This window comes from Rattus norvegicus, chromosome 6, assembly GCF_036323735.1.
Source record: "Rattus norvegicus strain BN/NHsdMcwi chromosome 6, GRCr8, whole genome shotgun sequence".
NCBI classification, from domain to species: Eukaryota; Metazoa; Chordata; class Mammalia; order Rodentia; family Muridae; genus Rattus; species Rattus norvegicus.
This window is the reverse complement of record NC_086024.1, coordinates 147,098,876-147,117,725: the sequence shown is the minus strand read 5'-3', so window position 1 is coordinate 147,117,725 and position 18,850 is coordinate 147,098,876. Positions and strand designations below refer to the sequence as shown.

At 38.5% G+C, this 18,850-nt stretch overlaps 1 protein-coding gene across 6 annotated transcripts in view; it reads right to left on the bottom strand.

The window, feature by feature from the left end:
* Positions 1-15,261: 15,261 nt before the first annotated feature.
* Positions 15,262-18,850, bottom strand: part of Tmem196 (transmembrane protein 196) — a 63,150-nt gene continuing 59,561 nt past the window's right edge. For 4 of the 6 annotated variants that reach the window (XM_006240702.5, NM_001399754.2, NM_001414975.1 and 1 more), the window contains one exon: positions 15,262-18,004. In XM_006240702.5, the coding sequence (XP_006240764.1) occupies positions 17,933-18,004 (72 nt within the window). In that variant the 3' untranslated portion in view covers positions 15,262-17,932. The remainder of the gene's footprint in view (positions 18,005-18,850) is intronic. The other 2 variants (XM_017594310.3, XM_017594311.3) reach the window with 1 other exon arrangement.

The window sequence follows — 18,850 nt, the reverse complement described above, 5'->3', positions numbered from 1 at the left end:
AATAGTGATATTTTGACCTCTTCTTTTCCGATCTGTATCCCCTTGATCTCCTTTTGTTCTCTGATTGCTCTGGCTAGAACTTCAAGAACTATATTGAATAAGTAGGGAGAGAGTGGGCAGCCTTGTCTAGTCCCTGATTTTAGTGGGATTGCTTCGAGTTTCTCTCCATTTAGTTTAATGTTAGCAACTGGTTTGCTGTATATGGCTTTTACTATGTTCAGGTATGGGCCTTGAATTCCTATTCTTTCCAGGACTTTTATCATGAAGGGGTGTTGAATTTTGTCAAATGCTTTCTCAGCATCTAATGAAATGATCATGTGGTTTTGTTCTTTCAGTTTGTTTATATAATGGATCACGTTGATGGTTTTCCGTATATTAAACCATCCCTGCATGCCTGGGATGAAGCCTACTTGATCATGGTGGATGATTGTTTTGATGTGCTCTTGAATTCGGTTTGCCAGAATTTTATTGAGTATTTTTGCGTCGAAATTCATAAGGGAAATTGGTCTGAAGTTCTCTTTCTTTGTTGGGTCTTTGTGTGGTTTAGGTATAAGAGTAATTGTGGCTTCGTAGAAGGTATTCGGTAGTGATCCATCTGTTTCAATTTTGTGGAATAGTTTGGATAATATTGGTATGAGGTCTTCTATGAAGGTTTGATAGAATTCTGCACTAAACCCGTCTGGACCTGGGCTCTTTTTGGTTGGGAGACCTTTAATGACTGCTTCTATTTCCTTAGGAGTTATGGGGTTGTTTAACTGGTTTATCTGTTCCTGATTTAACTTCGGTACCTGGTATCTGTCTAGGAAATTGTCCATTTCCTGAAGATTTTCAAATTTTGTTGAATATAGGTTTTTATAGTAAGATCTGATGATTTTTTGAATTTCCTCTGAATCTGTAGTTATGTCTCCCTTTTCATTTCTGATTTTGTTAATTTGGACGCACTCTCTGTGTCCTCTCGTTAGTCTGGCTAAGGGTTTATCTATCTTGTTGATTTTCTCAAAGAACCAACTTTTGGTTCTGTTGATTCTTTCTATGGTCCTTTTTGTTTCTACTTGGTTGATTTCAGCTCTGAGTTTGATTATTTCCTGCCTTCTACTCCTCCTGGGTGTATTTGCTTCTTTTTGTTCTAGAGCTTTTAGGTGTGCTATCAAGCTGCTGACATATGCTCTTTCCTGTTTCTTTCTGCAGGCACTCAGCGCTATGAGTTTTCCTCTTAGCACAGTTTTCATTGTGTCCCATAAGTTTGAGTATGTTGTATCTTCATTTTCATTAAATTCTAAAAAGTTTTTAATTTCTTTCTTTATTTCTTCCTTGACCAGGTTATCATTGAGTAGAGCATTGTTCAATTTCCACGTATATGTGGGCATTCTTCCCTTATTGTTATTGAAGACCAGTTTTAGGCCGTGGTGGTCTGATAGCAGGCATGGGATTATTTCTATCTTTCTGTACCTGTTGAGGCCCGTTTTTTGACCAATTATATGGTCAATTTTGGAGAAAGTACCATGAGGAGCTGAGAAGAAGGTATATCCTTTTGCTTTAGGATAGAATGTTGTATAAATATCCGTTAAGTCCATTTGGCTCATGACTTCTCTTAGTCTGTCTACATCTCTGTTTAATTTCTGTTTCCATGATCTGTCCATTGATGAGAGTGGGGTGTTGAAATCTCCCACTATTATTGTGTGAGGTGCAATGTGTGTTTTGAGCTTTAGTAAGGTTTCTTTTACGTATGTAGGTGCCCTTGTATTTGGGGCATAGATATTTAGGATTGAGAGTTCATCTTGGTGGATTTTTCCTTTGATGAATATGAAGTGTCCTTCCTTATCTTTTTTGATGACTTTTAGTTGAAAATTGAATTTATTTGATATTAGAATGGCTACTCCAGCTTGCTTCTTCTGACCATTTGCTTGGAAAGTTGTTTTCCAGCCTTTCACTCTGAGGTAGTGTCTGTCTTTGTCTCTGAGGTGTGTTTCCTGTAGGCAGCAGAATGCAGGGTCCTCGTTGCATATCCAGTTTGTTAATCTATTTCTTTTTATTGGGGAGTTGAGGCCATTGATGTTGAGAGATATTAAGGAATAGTGATTATTGCTTCCCGTTATATTCATATTTGGATGTGAGGTTATGTTTGTATGCTTTCATTCTCTTTGTTTTTTTTGCCAAGACGATTAGTTTCTTGCTTCTTCTAGGGTATAGCTTGCCTCCTTATGTTGGGCTTTACCATTTATTATCATTTGTAGTGCTGGATTTGTAGAAAGATATTGTGTAAATTTGGTTTTGTCATGGAATATCTTGGTTTCTCCATCTATGTTAATTGAGAGTTTTGCAGGATACAGTAACCTGGGCTGGCATTTGTGTTCTCTTAGGGTCTGTATGACATCAGTCCAGGATCTTCTGGCCTTCATAGTTTCTGGCGAGAAGTCTGGTGTGATTCTGATAGGTCTGCCTTTATATGTTACTCGACCTTTTTCCCTTACTGCTTTTAATATTCTTTTTTTATTTTGTGCGTTTGGTGTTTTGACAATTATGTGACGGGAGGTGTTTCTTTTCTGGTCCAATCTGTTTGGAGTTCTGTAGGCTTCTTGTATGCTTATGGGTATCTCTTTTTTTAGGTTAGGGAAGTTTTCTTCTATGATTTTGTTGAAGATATTTACTGGTCCTTTGAGCTGGGAGTCTTCACTCTCTTCTATACCTATTATCCTTAGGTTTGATCTTCTCATTGAGTCCTGGATTTCCTGTATGTTTTGGACCAGTAGCTTTTTCTGCTTTACATTATCTTTGACAGTTGAGTCAATGATTTCTATGGAATCTTCTGCTCCTGAGATTCTCTCTTCCATCTCTTGTATTCTGTTGAAGTTTGTATCTACAGCTCCTTGTCTCTTCTTTTGGTTTTCTATATCCAGGGTTGTTTCCATGTGTTCTTTCTTGATTGCTTCCATTTCCATTTTTAATTCCTTCAACTGTTTGATTGTGTTTTCCTGGAATTCTTTCAGGGATTTTTGTGTCTCCTCTCTATGGGCTTCTACTTGTTTATTTATGTTTTCCTGGAATTCTTTCAGGGATTTTTGCGATTCCTTTCTGTAGGCTTCTACTTGTTTATTAATGTTTTCTTGTGTTTCTCTAAGGGAGTTCTTCATGTCTTTCTTGAAGTCCTCCAGCATCATGATCAAATATGATTTTGTAACTAGATCTTGCTTTTCTGGTGTGTTTGGATATTCCATGTTTGTTTTGGTGGGAGAATTGGGCTCCGATGATGCCATGTAGTCTTGGTTTCTGTTGCTTGGGTTCCTGCGCTTGCCTCTTGCCATCAGATTATCTCTAGTGTTACTTTGTTCTGCTATTTCTGACAGTGGCTAGACTGTCCTATAAGCCTGTGTGTCAGGAGTGCTGTAGACCTGTTTTCCTCTCTTTCAGTCAGTTATGGGGACAGAGTGTTCTGCTTTCGGGCGTGTAGTTTTTCCTCTGTACAGGTCTTCAGCTGTTCCTGTGGGCCTGTGTCTTGAGTTCACCAGGTAGGTCACTTGCAGTAGAAAAGTTGGTCTTACCTGTGGTCCTGAGGCTCAAGTTCACTCGTGGGGTGCTGCCCTCGGGCTCTCTGTGGCGGCAGCAACCAGGAAGACCTGCGCCGCCCTTTCAGGGAGCTTCAGTGCATCAGGGTTCCAGATGGCCTTTGGTGTTTTCCTCTGGCGTCCGAGATGTATGTGCAGAGAGCAGTCTCTTCTGGTTTCCCAGGCTTGTCTGCCTCTCTGAAGGTTTAGCTCTCCCTCCCACGGGATTTGGGTGCAGAGAACTGTTTATCCGGTCTGTTTCCTTCTGGTTCTGGTGGTGTCTCAGGCAGGTGTCCTGCCGCTCCTGGGCCCTCCCCCACGGGAGTCCAGAGGCCTTATACAGTTTCCTCTTGGGCCAGGGATGTGGGCAGGGGTGGGCAGTGTTGGTGGTCTCTTCCGCTCTGCAGCCTCAGGAGTGCCCACCTGACCAGGCGGTGAGGTCTCTCTCTCTCACGGGGTCTGGGAGCAGAGAGCTGGTGCAGGCCGGGATCCGTAAAATTTTTTAATGATAACATTTCATGGCCTCTCTGAAATTGTAAGCAAGCTCACTAAATGAAAAGCTTTCACAATCTCCAGGATGTAAAGAAATGGCATAAAAATGGTCCTCTAACTCTGTCTTGAAATGGCAGTCGGAGTAAGCAAGCAGGCTGTAGTGCTCTCACAAGTTCCATAACAATCTCTATGTGTTTGATTTTTTTCTTAATTAAGATAAGTGTGAGTTAGCCATTGTAACACTGGCAATCCTTAACCACAGTCTTTAGTTCTCCTTGTAACACCAGAGCAGAACCTCAACTTTGGAAAGCAAAACTCAACTCCAACAAACAATCTGGTCTCTAAATCCAGTCTCCAAAACACCGCGTCTATCCCTCATGCCATAAAGTTTGACTGCCAGTTCCTGCATATGAACGCACAATGGTGCGGCCTTCCATACTTCATCAAAGAGATTTTGCCCTAAATTCTTTTATGAGCCTGGTTTCTAGGATAAAAATTGCATAAAAATATTATCCCAATTTAGACCTGTTTCCCTGGGTTGGCTCATGCCACATGTTGTCTAGAATGGCTCCATTACCAGTTTTAAGTCAACTTTCTGTTACCAATGTTACAATTTTTTAACCATATTCGATAACTTAAAAGCCAATAATCTATAAGCAAGACATGTAGAGAGTATTTATACATTAAAACCAACCAGAAACAAAAATGAAGTGGCTGCACATCTTTAATATTTAGACCAAACACCATTTTTACTTTTTCTAGCTGTAATTTTAAGAGAAGCACCTTGTCACCGCTAAGTCTAATAGTCAGTCAGGGATTTTTCTAAGAGAAACAGCCATCAGCTCCCGTACCATAGAAGCTGAGGAGCTGCTAGCGCCTTTAAGATTGGCTCCTGCAGACGCTCAGCTGGGGCAGCTTCTCCTGCTGTCCTAGGCTCCTAGCTACAGGTGCAGGGCTCCAAGGGCTGATTGAAACTGCTTTTTTATTTATTTGTTCCATTTTGAAATGAGTTAAAACCAAATCAAGACGTGAACGACTGGCAGATAAAGTTTTTTACCATTTTTTTCTTTTGAACATGAAACATAAAACATTTAAGTAACGAGAAACAAAGACCACAGACATGAACTGACAGACATGGACAGCTTAGTGCACAAAGAACAGACAATAGACATAGAGGGAACAAACTAGATGGTGTCCCACCAAAGGGACTCAGATATCCAACCTATGGAACCCAGGACCAGAAATAAGCATCTCCAATAGGAGCCAGCAGAGAGGTGGGACGTCTCCTGCCTTCCTTCTGTCCCTAGGAGAGCACTGGAAAAGTTTAAGCTCATTTTCCTTCTCTTTCTCCAAAGCATACGGGGAGAGTCCGGGAGGACTGTTTTTCCCAAACCCATTCTCTCTATGGCTAGGTTGTAAATTATCTCTAGTCAGGGTCCAAAGACTAAAACATAACTCTAAAAGAACACATACGCAAAAATACTTTACCATTACCTTGTCTTTTTTTTTTTTTTACAAGTTTTACTCACACTCACCCCAATATGTCCCTCCTTCTGCGCCAACCAGCTTCCCGGGACGACCCATCAGAAAACCTTCTCTTTCCCAATCTAGGTGGGACCTCCATTTGTCAATGCCTGCACCAACAGGGCACCAAGAACTGGACGTAAACCTGAAGGATTAAGAAACACACATATTTGGGTCATTCGTATCATAAGAATGCCAAATCTGTAGCTTTATTCACTGAATATATACCCCAAGTTCACCGGGTGGAAAATCCCAGGAAGCACAGTGGGAAAACCTGACTTAAGGCTTCAGGAGCAAAAGACTAAACACGTGCCCCAAATTTATTGGGGAGAAATCCAGGAAGCCCAGCCTAAGTCCCAGGAACAAAGACTGAGAACAAAAGACAGGAGCGAATGGACCATCGCCCAGGTATACGCCCAGGTCTATGCCCCATGTGTCGCTATCCGGCCAGAGGGTACCTTGGTTAGGAATAAAAGGCTTCTACCTGCATCAGCAGGGCTCAGCAGGGATCAAACGCTGCAGGGGACCCAGGAGGGTCCGACATATTTTAACAAATATTCCAGCTAATTATAACACTTTTGAAGTTAACAAACCTGTGACTTTAAAGAATATGTTACCATCTTTATTCCACTGTAGTGATTGGAATTGTAGAAGTAAATAGTTGATGGTTTCATTCTATTTGCTGTGTAAACCCATTAAAGTTTGCTAAACTGTGAAAACAAAAATCTATGAAACTTACGTAAGTTCAGAAAAGTAGGAGAGCATTATTAAATCATTACATGTTATTAGATAGAACAAGGAACTTTAGTTTATGTTACTCTTGCATTATACAATGGGCATTATGTCCCATTTGTTATTAAAATGTTATTAATGACACAAATCATAGTTAACTGAAAATTTAATCTTTAATTTTTATTTGAATATCCAAAATATACATTTTAACAAAAAATTAGTGTAAACATCAACAAAGGAAAACCCTTATCTCTCTAAAACATGTGCCATTCTTATATTAGCACATGTATATTCCATTTTCACCTATGCAAACCATCCTATAATTTGCTGAGAAATCACACACAGCTCTTCCAATGTACAAAATACATTCAAGCTAATTTTCATTTGTAAATAAAAATTTGTCCAATGTTTTTTATAAATAAAGAGACATAAAGCAAAGACTCAAACTCAAACCAGTTGCATTTTAGTTGATGCTAATCTCATGTAATTCACAAATGTATCAGCAGATGGCAAACACGAACTCTACATTTGTTGTGTTTGGCTTTAGCCTAATGCAGTAATTGGCAAAATTCATGATAATTGTTTATTGATGGCTTGGTTTTGCACAGAGTTCTTCTGAACAAGCAATTTAGTAGTAGTTTAGGACAAGATTATATGTCTAAAACTGGCTTTGACAGTCAGGAAAACCGAGGCGGGCGGGGTGTAGAGTCTGGGGTTGATCACCCAGCAGACTTTTCTCTGAAGGAAGAAAACTTGATTCTCTGGGGCTGGCATTTTCTGAGCCAGAGAGAAACTCTCTGAGGCTGGAGAAAAGGGGTGGAAAATCTCATTCTGTCTCTGTCTCTGTCTCTGTCTCTCTGTCTCTCTCTGTCTCTGTCTGTCTCTGTGTCTCTCTCAAACACAGGCAGTGCATGAAGGAAGCTCCAATAATTTTACATATATACATTTAAACACACACCTCACACACACAAAACATTTGGTGAATGAGGTAAAACTCAAACAATCCCCCCACAGCTTAGCTATAGCAGCAAAATCTTTCAAGTAGTACAAAAATTACAGTTTGATTACATTCTCATGAACGATTACAAAAACCAGTATATTACCCAATACTTTACATGAATAAACATTTTATGTATTATAGGTGAAAAAATTACTTCCAAGAACCCACGTACATTGGTAACTAAGCAACTTGTTATAGGTTAACAAAGTGTGAGCAAGTAAGGCAATTTTCTCAGTCAGTTTTTCTTACTGGCAGGCTGCAATTTGGGCTACAAAGAAAGAATACATTATTTTATTATTTAATCTTAAAAAAATCTCTAAAATCAATTATTTTATTATTTATCTCTAAAAATCTTAAAAGAATCACAAATATAGAAACACCCATTTCTACCTTAAATCCCCAGGGCACATCTACTCATTAACAAATTTTTTATTAAATCATATCAGCAAGCTGAGTGCAAAAATGAGTCTAAGAAATTAACAACCACCTTGGTCACCAGGCCAGCCTTCGCAAGAAAGGCACCCCAGCTCGTGCCAGTCAGGCGGCCACGTTCTTTCTAAGTTGTTCCCCATGATTTTCTACAGCAGAGCCACTAACAAAAATATCTTGACCTAACTTTCCTAACAACCCACATCTCTAAGTTCTTTTCAAGGGTGGTGGTTGAGTCATTGATCTGCTCCAGCAGCGATGTTTGAAAAAGATCATAGTTATTGCCGTAAGTGCCAACGACACTGCCTAGGGAGGGCCTTGGAGCCTGCAGATTAGGAGGGACATGAAGACTTCAAGAGCAACCGGCAGAGCAATGCTCCACAGCAGCATGGAGTCCTCAGGACACAGCCATTGTGACTGTGCTAACCAATGGGCCACGTTCCATCAGTTCCAAAGCTTTTTGCCGTTTCTCTTGCATGGCCTCCAACAATTATATGTCTAAGTGACCATTTTATCCTAAATGCTACTTTACCCTAAATTTCCTTTTATTGTTGTTTTTATTATACGTCTGGGTGTGGATGTGTGAACAAAGTGCAGCTTTCTGAGGAGGTCGGACATAGAATCCCCCTGGAAACAAATTTACAGGAGGTCATGAACCCCACATGTGGGGGCTGAACTCAGGTCCTCTGATTCCTGTTTATGATCTCAGCCTCCGAACGATCTCTCTCCATCAGGCCCCACATTTCTGAACGTCTGATCTTTATACTGTATCCTTGTCTCTAACACACAAATGCAATTTAAGGAATTCTTTAAAATGAACTCTTATGAATCTTATTAGGCCCTTAGGAGAGAGAATAATATGTCTAATAAGAACACAAATGGGGGCAGAGGGAGGGAAGGGGAGGGAGGGAGAGAAGGAAGGAGAGGGGAGGGGAGGAGGGGGAGAGGGGAGAGAGGGGAAGGGAGAGGGGAGAGTAGGAAGGAGACGGGAGGGGAGAGGGGAAAGGGAAGAGGGGAGGAGAGGGGAGGGGGGAGGGGAGGAGAGGGAAGGAGAGGGGTAGTTTAAAGTGACATTAGATTGAAAAGCCAGGACAACATGGAGATCCAGATATTTGCATGATTTGTGAGTAGTTCTGTCAGTCACTATGAGGGAGGCTGGAAAGATGAGAGAGAATAGAAATAAAATAATTGATGTAAACTATATGAATATCAGTGTGCATGAAAGCAACTGTGGCCATTTTCTTTCTTTCTTTCTTTCTTTCTTTCTTTCTTTCTTTCTTTCTTTCTTTCTTTCTTTCTGTTTCTCTCCCCATCCCTTCTTTCTTTTTTATGTTTGGGAAACATTAAAGAAGATGCATCAAAGGGGTGTGGCTACACTGAAAGATCGGATATATCTTGTTAAAATTTGCCATCTTTTAATAAAAATTATGCTTACTTGATATGCCTTCTAAGGCCTCATTTCCTTTGTAATCTACCCTTACTAGAAGTGAGTTGCCAATCCTTTGTTCAGCTTTTAAAATCCAAGTATATGTATATAAAAATGCCCTAGCACTGACACAGGTGCTGTGGAAATCTCATTCTCCTCCATCTGTCTTCAGCTCCCTGCAGAACAAAAATAGGATATCATTTTAACATTTTTTTGAAGATGGCTTTATGGCTACAGTTTAATGAGCTATTTGCTGACTGCAGATTCTGTGTGGGTGTAAATTCAAAGGCCTTTGACATTAAATATTCCAAAGAAGATGAACTGGAAAGTCTTAAGAAGAAAGTAGATAAAAATGGAATTTAGACAGGATGCATTTTATACACAGCTTTTTTCCGATGTTACCAGCAAAGCTCCAAACTAATGGTTTAAAATACCCTTTATACAGGCACAAGATGCTTTCATTCCAGTTGCTCAGTAACCAAAAAGGTGGCCTGCTGAAATTCAAAAGACAGCAAATAACCTAAAGATCACATTTGTTATTACATTATCTTGAATGCTGGGATTCATGGCCTATTTTGAGTTAGGTAGACCAGTGGCTGAAAGAGAGTAGCCGCGCCCCTTTGTATCACTTTTTCTTCATACTTCTCGTGATTCCTCTCACCTTGATCATATAGGCTGTAGTGCTACACTGACGCTTAGTTCTGGTTTGAAGAAAACCTTTCTTTTGGCCGTTAAATAGGCTAAACCAGGGCTCTAAAGGGGCACAGAAATTAATATATCTGATATATAAAAGAATAGTTTTATCATAAAAATGAGTTATTGCTAATAGTTTGTTGTTGTAAAAATATAAAAAATAAAAAAGTATGGTTGTCTTTTATCCCCCACTAGGTCTGGCACCTCAGTGCCCCAAGATATCTGCTGGATCTTAATTCTCAGTCACCAAAGCCTCTCACCTGCTTTGCTCCATTCCATATCGCACTGCCGAAGGCCTCTCTCTGAGCTGTCAGCAATCTCTCTACCTGTTTAGTTCCCAAGGCAGGTTTCCATGCCAGAAACACACATCCCAACTCTGTGGCGGCTCAGACCAGCCCCTCAGCTCCTTCTCCAGCAGATGTATGCATGAACACTGCCACACTTGCAGCCATAATGACCAAGAGGTGCAGCTCACACACGCTGGCGCCGAGACAGCTCAGATCACCTTTATTTATACAACTAATTTTTTCATAGCTTAGGAGGTTTTGCACTTATTTGCTCATGTACAATGTCTTTTAAGAACTACCTAAGTTTAACAGTAAAGTACGTCCTGTACTTTCCTCCTTCCTTATTATCCTCAATCTCTGTGGTTTCCTCATGAACTGTATCAAGAAAGAGGAAACAGCTTCAGCGAGCAGTTAATACCTAACCCAGCACATTGGTACACAACCAAGAGACCATGGTTGGCAGCAATTGCAGTTGCAGTATAGAGAAGTAAGAGACTACATACCTGGGAATTCTAATTTATCTATTGGCACCTAGCATCTCCCCATATCCTAATCAAGAGATCTAATTTCTCGAACACCCAGGGCTCTCAGCACAGTTGATCATCCTTGCTTGTCTCACCACTGAACGTTCCAGTTAAGTCTTGGTATCAATGATACAGCAAGGTTTCTAATCTTTTGATAATTATCTAGCTGTTGTTTGGCACAGGTTTCTGGGCACATTTTTGTCAGAACTAAGTTCCCATCGGAAGAGAACATCCAGACCAGGCCCTTGTGTTGACTTAGCCACATCACCACTGTTAACAGAGGAGTAGTGATTTATTCCACTCCTACGATTCTCAGAGACAAACAAGAATGAACCACAGCCCGAGTTTTCTTTTTCTGGTTCTGGGGAAATGCCTGTCATAGACAAAGTGAAAGTCAAAACTTCCAGTAGCGAAGCCAAGAATGCAAACGCAAGGCAAAAGTGAGCTGAGCATTCTCTCAGGAAAGGCCAGAGATTCTGCACGAGTATCCCCATGTCCTCAGGCTGCTGAGGGCGTCCCCGCCTTACAGAACGGTACTGGGCAGGGTCCAACAGCATTGGGTAAAGGCCAAAGGACTGATAATCTCTGCCCTGTTAACTATCTCTGGACGCTAGAAGCTCATGGCTTCTAGAAATTTAACATTTTCTTGCTTATTCTATGGCAAAAAAACCACTGGCTTCTTTTCTCTTTAACTCTGTGTTTTATTAAACTTTATAACTCTCTGTGCTTTTTTTAATGATGGTTAAATAAGCACTTGGGAAACTTAACTCTTTCTTACTGTTCTGTATTTTATTAATTGCTGGGGAAACTTAACTCTTTATTAACTCTGTATTACTTGTGTTTTAATAAGTGTTAATATCTGGCCATTAACATATGTTGTTTAGCAGCAGGGAATTAAATAAAAGGATTTATTGCTAGTGCTCCCTTCTCTGCTGACTAGGGGGCTTATTGATTCTGTTTGAATCAGAGAGAAAAAGGAAAAGAAAGATGTCACTCACGCAGACACACACACACCAGGTGAAGTGGAAAATGGATGCACCCACACATTTGGATGGATGGATAGATGAAAAGGGCAGAGCCCCCCAAGCTATGACCTTACTTCTTTTCTCTGTCCTTTTTATAGGTACGAGTTATTAGAAAACTATCGCACAGATAAAATGTTACAAAAAGGGGAGTTTACTGAAGGATGTGGATAGTGAATCCAAAGCAGAGTAATTGTGAAAGCTCACATTATTCCTTATCATGCAGCCTTTACTCAATATTTTGTGAGGAGTGGGCACATTCTATTCTTGACTTTAACCTTATTATATCTTTCTGGCAAAACAACTAAAACCATCTCTTAAAACTTTCTTCCTAAAATTTTTTGAGAGAAATCAGGAATTCTATAAAGCCATTCATTCATCTATGCAGTATTAATTCATGAAAGTTCATCTTTATGTTCATCTGCAGAAAATTGGCTCAGTTGGGTGGGTGAATGTCCAGGTATCTGTAGGTTATGTAATAATGACAGGAAAGGCACATCATCTTCAAGAAACAACCCTGAAATGAAGTCTCTTTGGGAACCTTGCTTCTCAGAGCATCATAGGTCATGCAAAATGGTGGGCCACCTCCAGGAAGGCCACCTGCCAGCCTTAACCTTTCCAAGAGGGCTTCTGACATCAGGCCTTGCCAAAAGAAGTGCAGTCTACATTATTCTCATGCACCTTTCCCAGTAATGGCTTAGTTACTTCCAATGAACTAAACTTCTGAAAGTATAAGCCAGCCCCAGTTAAATGTTTTTCTTTATAAGAATTGCCATGGTGATGGTGTTTCTTTACAGCAATAAAACTCAAACTAAGATGGGGTGGAGAGATAACTATCAAAATATCACGTTGGCAAAGGTAAATTCAAAGGTTCAAATGCAGGTACTATAACCAAATATCAAGGCAGTACCACAAAGTCAGAAATTTGGGTGTGAAATAAGAAGAGTAGAACATTAAGGAGAAAGGTTTGCATTGTAAACCTATAATAGATACATACTGCATGATTTGATTGGATTTATTGGTAAAAATTACCTCACCAATGGGTGAAATAACAGTGTCTATTTACTTTTCTTACTTCATGTTAAGTAGATGATGTCATTAGAACACTATGATTTGTATTTATGGATAACACTCATTTGAATGATGCTTAAAGTGGCTAATTTTCACCAGTTGCAGGACCATCCTTTTGCTGTTGGAAAATAGCAGCAAACTAAAATTATTATTACTCACTATATTATGAGTTATAAACTTGACATCACCTCCACTAACTCACTTTATTATAGGACGACATGGAGCCTTAGTTTTATTTTATGAGATTTATGTGAGAGGACCTATTAATGTACTCTGCAAACAGAAAAGATTGGCTGATGAGAACTCTCTGAACAGCAATGTGGGCTCTGGACATCTAGACATCTTTCTAAACAGGGCTTACAGAAGTCCGTGCGTGCGTGTGTGTGTGTGTGTGTGTGTGTGTGTGTGTGTGTGTGTGTGTGCGTTTGTGCGTGTTTGTGTGTGTGTGTGTGCGTTTGTGCGTGTTTGTGTGTGTGTGTGTTGTATTATATTAGGTTTCTATTGATGTGATAAAAACACTATGGCAAAAATAAACATGAGGAGGACAGGGTTAATTTGACTTACAGTTGCAATCCATCATCAGGGTAAGTCCAAGCAGGAATTAAAGGCAGGAACCTGGAGGCAGGAACTGAAACAAAGACTGCCAAAGAGTGCTGCTTCCTGGTTTGCTCCCTGTGTCTTGCTCAGCTTGCGTCTTTAAATACCATTTAAGACCACCTGTGAAGGGGTGATTCCACTCCCAGTTAGGTGGATCTTTTCACGGCAATCATTTATCAAGAAAAATGCCTTGCAGACTTACCTGAAGGCAACTGGATGGAGGCATTTCCTCAATTGCAGTTCCTCCTCCCACAAAGTGTCCAGTGGACAAATTCTAAACAAGGCAGGTGCTTTGTCATTCCCGGACTTATTTACAGTCCAGAGTGAGGGCAAGTGTTTGCCAGTAAAGCTGTGCAAGATGGAGTTGGCTGCTTTCTTTCTTGGACACAATTGGAAAACAAGCTTGAAACCTTTCATTCAACAATTCCTGGGATGGCATGGAGTGGTGTTTGAAAACCAGTTCTTGTATGTTGAAGAGAACCAAGAGCAAGGAGTAGTCATAAGTGCTGATCTCTGGTAGTTATCCAAATATATTGATGATATTTTAGATTTTTCTGTTAAGTTCTAGAGATGTTTTAGAAATTATCAGTAGCAAAATGTTGCTGAATTTGGGTAAAGGCTTGAAATACACTGGGTGAATAGGAAGTGAGTCCTTTAACTACAAATGAAGCACGACTTTAAAATCAGTGATTTTTTTTGTATTTGTTTTTGTTTTTTTTTTCCGGAGCTGAGGACCGAACCCAGGGCCTTGCGCTTGCTAGGTAAGTGCTCTACCACTGAGCTAAATCCCCAACCCCGAAATCAGTGATTTTTAACTGATGTAAAAAAGAATAAAATAGGCCCTTCATCTTTTAAGAATTCCATCTTTTAAGAATTTGGAGGCTTAAAATGAATGTGTCTACTTTTACTATAATAAGCATAATATTAAACTACCATAATCTTGAAACAATTTTCATCTTTTTAACAACACAATGAAAAATAAATTTATAGAACAGACATGTATTCAATGTGTAGTTCTGGCAAAGGGAGTGAAAACGTTCCTCTGTATACTTTCATTAGGCATACAATCTGAATTGCTTTCCTCTGTGATGAGTAAATTGACCACTTGTGGTTTATGGACTTCGAGTAATTTAATTTCTTGGAAGTCATACAAGCAAAAATACTACATATGTTTTCAGGAAGATGATTACTTAAAGAAAAAAAGAGTGAGTGATGCCAAGTTTGGAAATTCTGTTTGAAAACAGTGTTCTAACAAAATGAAACTCAAGATGGTCTCCCTAAGTTTCTAAAATATGTTTGCTAAATAATCTTTGAAAACTAAGGATATAAGGTTTAAAATATGCCATTTTTGAGTTGTTGAGGACACAAGTGAAAAGCAGAGTAGCGTTATTTTCACCTGCCCAAGCACAGAAATGCAGTACCAAGCACAGGAGAAACGGGAAATTTCTTCAGAAACAGGAGCTCAGCCACAGCTCATATTATTGTCAAAGGTTGAATGTTAGTGAGTTAGTATAATCTTTATGCAAGTAGCAAATTAAAAGAAAAAAAATGCATCCTCCAAAGTAAGCTTTACCACAGCAGCTGCACACTACATTTACCAGGTTTTTTTCTCAGTCTGTGAATGAGTTTGTTTCCTGTAGAAGTTCTACTGACTGATTGTTGGTTGACTGTGAAAAGACTGGGGAAGCCACTTATTATCATTTTTCTATACCTTTAATGTCTTCAACTTCTCTGCATTAGAATATTTTCTAGTCTTTCCTATGTCAAATAATCACCTTTCTGAGTTTCATAATTCTCTGCCTCTGACTCCTTTCTTAAACATTGGCAGGAATCTGCCTCTTTGTCAGTGTCAGAATAAGTTTCTTTGCACATTTATTGAAAGAAACCATTTTTCTGTACCATAAAAAGAACAAGACTCAGGCTTCAAAGCATATGGTTTTATTACATAAACATCAAGAGTCATCATACAATGCTCCACTTCAAAACAGATGTGTGTATATAACACATATATACACATACAAATATATTTTAAAATTTCCTAGAAGTGACAGCTTTTCCTTTTTGCACTTAAAGCATACTCCACACCAAGCTTCACATATATTTTCCTAATTTAATATCAGATCAGATTTCTTCAATGGTAGATGTATACAGAAACTATGATGGAGGCACTCATGTTTTTTTTTATTCTTTGTCAGTTTGTTGTCAAAATTAAAATTTTAATTACTTGAATAATGTCTTCTAACTCCCCCCACTTATCTCAGAATACCCTTATACCCTAAGTAAACACTCCAATTTGAGCTAAGAAAGCACAAGTTTGAAATAATCACATTTAAAGATGTGTCTAAAATTGATTACACACACACACTGTGAACTATTTAGATAACCGCAGTGATTGAATCTCTTTTAACTGTTTTCAAAGAAATGATAGCCTACTTTGATTTTTAATATGTGTTTTTATAAATAAATTTAAAAGTCATTAAATGTGTTGATGTACTCTGTATTTTACATGCCTACAGAGAAATGCTAACAAAATTAAAGTTACTGGTTTCTTCCTTAAAGATTAAGCCACCCCCAGCGTAAATTTAGTATAACCATGTATGTGTGAGATTTCTACGAGTTTACAGTTTGCGTATTTAGAGGCAAGTATCATGCTTACGTGTAGCAGGAAATGAGTAGTGATGATCATGATTCATTACTTGAGATCAAATCTATGGAGACGATTTGTAATATACCAGACAATGAAGGATCCAAACGAGTGAGGAAGAGTTCAAAACTATAACCAAAATGAAGCAGAGGCCATTTATTTCTGTTCAGCCAGAATTTTCTAAGGAGTTCATCACAAGGTTTAATGATGACGTTGTCAAAGGCTCATGGAACCTTAGACCCAATTATTGCTGTTTTGTTAGCACAATGAAAACTCATGTTTTGCTTGTGATTATACGGTGTTCTCAAACCAAGCATGAAATGTATCAATTTAACTGTGATTAGTAACTCAGAAAATTGAACTGAAATTTGCTTAGATTTGGGAATTAATAAAAATATACAGTGCAATGTTACTTATTTAAAAATAGTAGGGGGTGATTGGGGAGGGGAACACCCTTACAGAAGGGGAGGTGTATGGGAGGGGGGCTTATGTCTGGAAAACTGAGAAAGGGAATAGCATTTGAAATGTAAATAAAAAAATCCAATGAAAAATAAAATAATATTAATTTGTACGTTGTCAGAGATTAATTTTCATAAATATCTCCAGAGTCCATGATGTTTGATCTTTTATACATATTGTTGGTTGGTATTTTAATATTCCATTGTGGAAGAGAAGAATTGGCTCTAGCCACATGAATGTCAGTTTATCTTTCATATTTATTATACTGAGAACTCCTTCAGACATTTCGAATATATATTTTCCAATACATGACCTTCATGTTAATCACCAAAGGAGATAAAACACCTAAAGTATAACAAAGGGAGTGTTAACTTCCCTTGGGTTACCATTTCTCAATTACAGAGCTTAATTTGGCTGAAAGTTCTATGAAATAAGCATATTAGGAATAATCTTAGAGAAAAAAATGATTGAAGTTATGCTTATAAATCAATTTTAACAATTACTTTTACATAAACATCATAGTCACAGCAAAATACCAACAACTAAGTAGTTTACATTCATGCTTCAACATTCAAGTCACTCAGCTCCATATGTATCAGCTACAATGCTTATCTACCACACAATTGGTTTAAGAAAAAGTAGAAAATGGTCAGATAGAGTAGGAATTAAATATGTGACCTTGCGGGTTTAGAGAGCTTTGAGTGCTGGCCTTCTCAGAGCCAGTGGAATAATCTCATACTGCCACAATTTCTTCCCTATTACCTAGTTACATTCATGTAGCTATAAATATATGCTGTATGTATTTTCTGTATTTACAGTATATATACACCTACGTATACACAATGCTTTATTCTCAGAATTATTCATGAACATGAAGACCAATTTGCACAGCATAATGAAAACATTTATTTTTCTTACATAATATTAACTTGTTCAAAAGTGCAAAAATATCATACAGATTAATATTCTTTCTCTCACTAAAAAATCATCTTTTAAGCTTTAGTTTTTTTATAATTTACAAATAAATTATGAAATACAGTTCATTCACAAATTGAAATTAATTACAATGTTGTTGCAACAAGGCATTGCTGAGGTCTTGATTTTAGCATACTTGAAGTCATTTGTCTTTCAAAACAAAGACATCAATAAGTTATTGTTAGTTCTTGATGTGTTTACTTTTGAATTATTCATAAAATATGCAATTACAATTCTAAAGCTCATGCTAGTCAAATGATGTTTGTGTACAGTATTAATCACTTTGCCACTTTTTTTTGGAATAATCTTCTTCAGAATAATTGGTCATTCTGCTGAGATGACTAAGCTACATTTCTGGAAAGTTTATACCCTCTAGAAAGGGATAAAGGGTGAGTGAGACCAAATTGAGTGGACGCCCAGGAGAAATAACAGCAAATCCAGGAACCATTTCAACTGCTGCTCCCAGGTCTTCAGCCTCTCCTGCCTCACGGTCAACCTGAAAAATGGTCAGTTCTTTAAAACATTGATTGTACTCTTCCATTAAATATCAGTTGTGGTGCTCCATTGCTCATGTTGTCTGTCACTTCCTGTTATCAAAATAACATGAATTAATTAAAACTCACTTTTAGAATAAGACATTGATATGCTTGATAGAAACACAAAAATTACAGGCCATTGAAAACCATTTTTTTGGGGGGGAGGACAAGAATAGATACTGTTGTTGTGATTTAGGAAATGAAATTTCATGGCATCTTGTAGCACATGAAAATGTTTAAGCGACAGTCTAGGTTTATATACACAAATTAGTTCACTTTATCCACATACCCACCCCCACCCCCTTTCTTCGATTCTTTTCTGGAAGGAACTAACCTAGAAAAAATACGCCTAAGTGACCAGGTTTTCCCAATACCCAAGCTCCTCTGACAAGCACATCAACACTGCGCCAGCACATTCTACAGGTGTTCATAGAAAACCAGGGGCCTCTATGTTTGCAGTGAGGAAGATGTTGTTGTGTTTAGACTTTATTATGTTTTAAACAGGTTCTCGAGATGTAGCCCAGTCTGGCATTAAACCTGAGTAGCTCAGAGTTGGTTCAAACTTGAAATCCTTCTGCTTCAGACTCGTGGGTGTTGAGATTCTAGGTGTAAACCATCATGGCTAGCCAGGAAAATAGTTTATAATGACACTGTCACTTGCACAGTGAAAGAGCAACAATGAAAACTTGGGGCACGTTTTTAAAGGATTCAGAGAAATTGCTTGGTAAGACATGTATATACAGATACAAAAAATAACGTAAAATTAAAAGTTCACTTGTAACTATAGAAAATACTGAAATCTTAGTTTATTTGAATTCATAGAGTTTATTGACTGTTTTTTGTTTGTTTGGTTGACTTTGGGAGGTTTTATGCAGCCCAGGCTTGTTAGACACATAC